At 31.7% G+C, this 6,015-nt stretch overlaps 1 protein-coding gene across 1 annotated transcript; it reads left to right on the top strand.

Moving 5' to 3' along the window:
• The first annotated feature begins 3,225 nt into the window (after nucleotides 1-3,225).
• Nucleotides 3,226-5,737, top strand: LOC136234767 (6,7,8-trihydroxycoumarin synthase-like). The gene is made up of 2 exons (XM_066024238.1): nucleotides 3,226-4,196; nucleotides 4,917-5,737. Exons 1-2 carry the CDS (start codon nucleotides 3,312-3,314, stop codon nucleotides 5,523-5,525), a joined length of 1,494 nt encoding a protein of 497 aa, XP_065880310.1. The 5' UTR covers nucleotides 3,226-3,311; the 3' UTR covers nucleotides 5,526-5,737.
• The last annotated feature ends 278 nt before the right edge of the window (nucleotides 5,738-6,015 follow it).

Raw genomic sequence — 6,015 nt, 5'->3', positions numbered from 1 at the left:
ACTTTTCGATAATTATTGTTAACATACTAATCTAAAAATGATATAAAATGTTTAAAAATAGTACCATATCTTCTTATATTTTTAAGAGTTATTATTAATATATATGCATAACAAAATTACATGTAACCCGAAAACACGACACGAAATCGACACTAACCCGAACAGGTTAACACGACTTTGACACGAAAGTTTTGGGTTGGGTTTGGGTTTACTCATTTTTGACACGAACCCGAAATGACACGACTCGAACACGATAATTGCCAGGTCTACTACTAATAAGGAGATAAACTGCCAGATAGGGGGGACAATAGTTTTTAGAACACAAATCAAATTATTTTAATGAAATTGAAAGAAAGTGAGTGAAAAAGTAAGTGAAATTGAGTGAAACTCGTTGAAAGTGAGTGAAATTGTGAGGTTTTTACGTAAATCCTACCAAATCAAGTCTTTTTAGAGGTTCTAACACCCAAATACAACATATTTCAAAGGCATTAGTCGAAGAAACACGTTTCCTACAACTGTTCTTCACTAATTTTTCAATTTTGAAATCATTACACTTCCAAAATTGATCTTTTGGGTCAAATCTTCTTCAAAACTCGTGGTTTTCGGTTCGATCCAGTGGAATACCACATTCCGATCACTTAAAGTCTCTTGTTGTATGGGTCCGCGTTGCTGCTCAAGTCATAATCAGTTAAATTAATTCTGAATTCATTTCTAAAGATGTCATGAGAGTATTTTCAATACGTAATTAATACTAATTTTTAATCATATAAATAGTTTTAATTAATGGCTTTTTAATCATAAAAATGATTTCAATGAGCGGATTTTTAATCATTAAAAATAGTTTAAATAAGAGGAATTTTCATCATTAAAGTAGTTTCAATAAGAGAATTTTGAATCATTAAAAATAGTTTTAATGAGAGAATTTTTACTCATTAAAAGTAATTTTTAGTGATGGTAAATAATGGTAAATATACCATAATTATAAGTTAGTAATGAGAGAGAGGAATTATTCTCTCATTAAACTATTGGTAAGAGGATATTAAATGACGAGTTAATAAGTGAAAATTCCACTAATTAAAAAGTTTTACCGATTGGAAATAAGCGATAGTTTTTCCTGTTATTAGTACAACTTATACTTCACTCTAGAAAAGGAAGTAATGAAAATCATGCACACACGAACAGAAGGATCAGAAACCCTTTCGATTTATTACCTCAAAAGAGAATTGAAAAGGGCCAAACTAAGGTACTCAATTATTGAAAAAGATTCTACCTCATTTACTGTTAGCAAAGCCTAGAAGCTCGGAGAATACATTTCTCTCTTAAAAAAAGTATGAATAGTGAGTTAGGCTCTCCTTTCCATGCGAATGAATCGCTACCCGGCATAAAGATTAGGAGAGAAAAAAAAAGGAACATAGAATGAGAAGAGAAAAAAACATGCTTGTCTTTCTATCCATAATAAGTAATGAAAAATCGTGCAATACGAACGGAAGGATAAAAAACCCTTCCACTTTATTATCTGAGGAGAATTGAAAATGTCTGAGCTAAGATACTCAAATGTTAGGAAATCCTTACTAGCCATAGTGCATGCTACGTACCTAGTTAATGCTTAAAATATAAAGGAGCGTTTTGGTTCGCGTAGGGGTAACAGAAAGGAATCGAGAAAGGGAAACAAAGGGAAAGAAAAGGAATGACCCTGAATTCCCCAGTTTGTTTGGATCTGTCCAGGAAAGGGAATGCAAAACCTTCTGATTCCGTTTGTGGATGTTTGGTTCAAATGGGGGAATCAACCTGTTTTCATCATTTATTTATTTTTTCAAATTATATAATTAAATTTGTTTAACCCGTTTTTATGATTAAACTTGTTTCAAATATCACTAATAGATAAAAAAAATTTCCAAAATATCACTTCTTGGAAATGTCAATACGAACTACAAGCACCACAAAAAAATATCTGAAATAGGTTATATGTTTACAAAACATAAGTCATAAACATACTAAAAATAAATGCAACCTACTAATCCTTCTAAGCATAATGACACTTTGATAGCTGATAAACTTCAAGTAGTTCTTTGCCATTTTCACCCAAGAAGACGTTTGACATAATTGACTTTCAAAGTATCTGGACACTTACAAAAAACTCTAGAGCTTGTGTGGTTGTGCTGTCAGAATTTCAGCTACTTCAAAAGCTTGGTCAGAAGTTACACCTGCCAAAGAAAGTAACTCATCTAGCACTTTATCATTTTTCTCGGCTACATACTGCTCATGTTTAAAGCATGTTGCTCATGTTCATCAGTACAAACATTATATTAGCCATGGTTGAAAGATGTGAATTCATGTTTTTCATGAAACCTTGTAAGCTAGCTACTTTAAAATTACTAGCAATATATCACTTTCTTTCTTATATCTCTTAGGCTTGGAAGGTTTATCTCTCTTTACTTTCGTTAACAAATGGGCAGATTCTGTTGTTTGAAAAAGGCATTAACACTAGTAGTAGAATCTTACTCATAACTTGAATTAAGCATAACTTGAGCGGGAGCAACTTTTTCCATATTAACAACCGCATTAACAAAACCCTCAACCAATTTCCCAGTGGCATCGTCCTTGCCATAAATTTCCACCAAAGCATTCAAGTGAGGAAAAGCTTGTCCATACAAGTTTTTACAATTAGAATCCGCCTAAGAATTTAACAGAAGAAATTCAAATAATTAATCACTTATAAATGAACACTTATAAAAAAAATGACTTATGTTAAGTAAAATATATAACTAATACAAAATAATCATACCTTACAATACTCATCGTACACCGTTCTCTCCGCATCAATCATATTCTTCTCATCATCCCACTTGAAACCACTTACATTTAGCAATTGAACAATAGCTCTAAACTTAATAACAAGTGTTTTAAGCCTTGAATCAATGTATGGTGAAACTTTCAAACCGCAACCAAGAAGGGCCTTCTCAATGACCTCCTCTATGCGAATCATATATCCACTCCTAAATCCATTTTCACACTTCCAATGTGGATCAGTAGCTAAGTCAGAGAAAGCAGCTACAGGAGTTTTATCTTCTTCTTCAAAGTAAGACAAAGTAGCTACAAGAGCTTTATCTTCTTCTGAAGTCACAAACTTTGTTTCTTCCTCTTCCACCCCATTTTATCCTAGTTGGACTTTTGAAATTGTGGGTCTATATTTCCACTTCTCTCATCAATTATTATTAGTATTATAATATTTCAAACCACAACTGCCTACACTCAATATATAGCAAGCAATTGAAACTTGTTAGAAACACAGTTGTTGAACTTGAAGCACCATGATTTACCTTATCTTCCTTGTATTATCTCTTCCAATTATCCTCATTTTTCTCACCCAAAACCACAAAACAAAAACAAACCTTCATCTCCCACCCGGTCCTAGAGGTCTTCCAATAATAGGCAATTTACACCAACTCGACAACTCAACTCTTCATCACCATCTATGGAAACTTTCAGAAAAATTCGGACCTTTAATGTCCTTACGCTTAGGTTCCCTCAAAGTCCTCGTAGTTTCCTCAGCAGAAACAGCAAAACAAGTCTTAAAAACACATGATCTCATCTTCTGCAGCAGACCTTCTTTTATTGGCCAACAAAAACTATCTTACAACGGTTTAGATTTAGCTTTTGCACCTTATGATTCTTATTGGCGAGAGATTAGGAAAATCTGTGTTGTTCATCTTTTCAATTCAAATAGAGTCCAAAGCTTTAGACCTGTTAGAGAATTTGAAGTCTCTCATATGATTAAGAAGATATCTGATTTAGCAACTTCAGATAAAGCTGTGAATTTAAGTGAGGTTATGATGTATCTTACGAGTACTATAATATGCAGAGTTGCTTTTGGGAAGAGATATGAAGAAGAGGGTATTGAAAGGAGTAGATTTCAGGGGTTGCTTGCTGATACTCAGGCTTTGTTTATGAGTTTTTTCGTTGGAGATTATTTTCCTGGGTTTGGTTTTGTTGATAAATTAACAGGATTGAGAAGTGTTTTGGAGAAGAATTTTCATGATTTTGATGTGTTTTATGAGCAGATAATTCAAGAACATCTTGATCCGAATAGATTGAAACCTGAGCAAGAGGATATTCTTGATGTTTTGCTGGAAATATGGAAGGATCGTTCTTTCAAAGTTCAACTTACATTTGATCATATTAAAGCTGTGCTCATGGTAATTCTATCCTATTCTTTTAATATTCAGGATTATTTATTTTGGTAACCAAAAGATCTGAATATGTGTGCAATATCAGATTAAAATATCAGAATTGATTTAAATCCCATGATCCTTTTGTCCTTTTCTATTTATTCTTATTTTGGAATATGCATTATGAAGATATTATATCCCAATATTGTCTTTATCATTGAAGTCATCATTATAAAATATAATATATAATGACATATGAATCTTTGCATTATATTACTATTAAATTCAAATTAAAAAAAAAAATCGTTAAAGAATTTAATAAAATAATTACTTAAAAATATGTATTAATTTGGCCATGATTTAAAGTATCAAACTTGTAGAGATTCTTATTTCGTTGATTCTGTATTGATTTGAACTTTAATATAAATATGTTGCAAAGTTTAAAAACTTATTTTATATCTTGAGGTAAAGTTTAGAGGCTATAACAGGACCATGATGTATTTTATCCAATAAAGTTTTAAACTATATTTAAATATCCTTAATCATGTAGATTCTTTAATAAAATCTTAGTATTAGAAATAAAATGTTGATATTACTGAAATTTTAGATGAGATAATAAGTTGATTATGTTATAATTATAACGAAAACTATTAAACTTTCTGTTAAGTTCTAATTAAAAAGTTTTTATTATAATCTCTGACGGATTAGATTTGAGACTAATAATGAAAGTTTGATTTTTGTTTACAGAATGTATTTGTGGGTGGGACGGACACAAGTGCAGCAACAGTTGTTTGGGCCATGACATTCTTAATGAAGAATCCCAAATCAATGAAAAAAGTTCAAGACGAAGTTAGGAACATAGTTAAAAACAAAGGTTTCGTAGACGAAGACGAAGCCCAAAACTTACCTTATCTAAAAGCAGTTGTGAAAGAAACAATGAGATTACAACCAACAGCTCCTTTACTAGTTCCAAGAGAAGTGTCTGAAGACTGCAAACTAGAAGGATATGACATACAAGCAAAGACAGTAGTATATGTGAATGCATATGCAATAGGAAGAGACCCTCAAGTGTGGAAAAACCCACAAGAGTTTTGTCCTGAAAGATTTATAGGAAGTTCTATTGACATAAAAGGTCAGGATTACGAGTTAATTCCATTTGGGGCTGGAAGAAGAATATGTCCTGGAATGGTTATGGGTATTTCTACTGTTGAGCTTTCTCTTGCAAATTTGCTCTATAAATTTAATTGGGAAATGCCTGTTGGAATTCAAAGGGGAGATTTAGATATGGATGCCCAACCAGGTATTACTATGCACAAGAAAAATGCTCTTTGTCTTATGCCGTCCAAATACATTTAGCAATTAGGTTCGGATGAAATTTTATGATCCTGGTTCATTGGATTTTATTAATGAAATGTTATAGTTTTACTATCTGTTTTCTTTGAACCAATCATTTTTCAATAGAATGATATGTAGTTTTTTTTATTAGTGAGATTCATAGTGTATTAGAACTTCTATAAGTTGAGGCCTATATTGTAATATATCACATTATATAGAGTTTGTTTTTCTTATTGTGAAATCCTAATTGATATAAAGTGAAACTTTAATTAATTAATTAATTAATTAATATGCACTATAAGAAAAACACTCATCTGCTGTGAAAATCTGTTAGGAAAGGTAAATCTAGAGCTATGTTTTCTCCTATAAACATGTTCTGCAGGAGATCTCCTACGGAGTCTCCTACAAAACGTAAAATGTTGTAAAAGATTTTTGGAGGGAAGATTCCCCTCCATAACTCATTTATAATATCCTACAATTTAGTTGTTTCTCCTACGTATTTATTTGTAGG

Source organism: Euphorbia lathyris, chromosome 7 (genome assembly GCF_963576675.1).
Source record: "Euphorbia lathyris chromosome 7, ddEupLath1.1, whole genome shotgun sequence".
NCBI classification, from domain to species: domain Eukaryota; kingdom Viridiplantae; phylum Streptophyta; class Magnoliopsida; order Malpighiales; family Euphorbiaceae; genus Euphorbia; species Euphorbia lathyris.
Note: the sequence above shows the minus strand (reverse complement) of the source record. Positions and strands in the feature narration are given on the sequence as shown.

Excerpts from the sequence above, each read along its gene's own strand:
- LOC136234767 (XM_066024238.1), top strand. The coding sequence starts at position 3,312 with ATGATTTACCTTATCTTCCTTGTATTATCTCTTCCAATTATCCTCATT. Across the intron at positions 4,197-4,916 it reads ATATTAAAGCTGTGCTCATG|AATGTATTTGTGGGTGGGAC; the intron begins GTAATTCTATCC and ends TTTTGTTTACAG.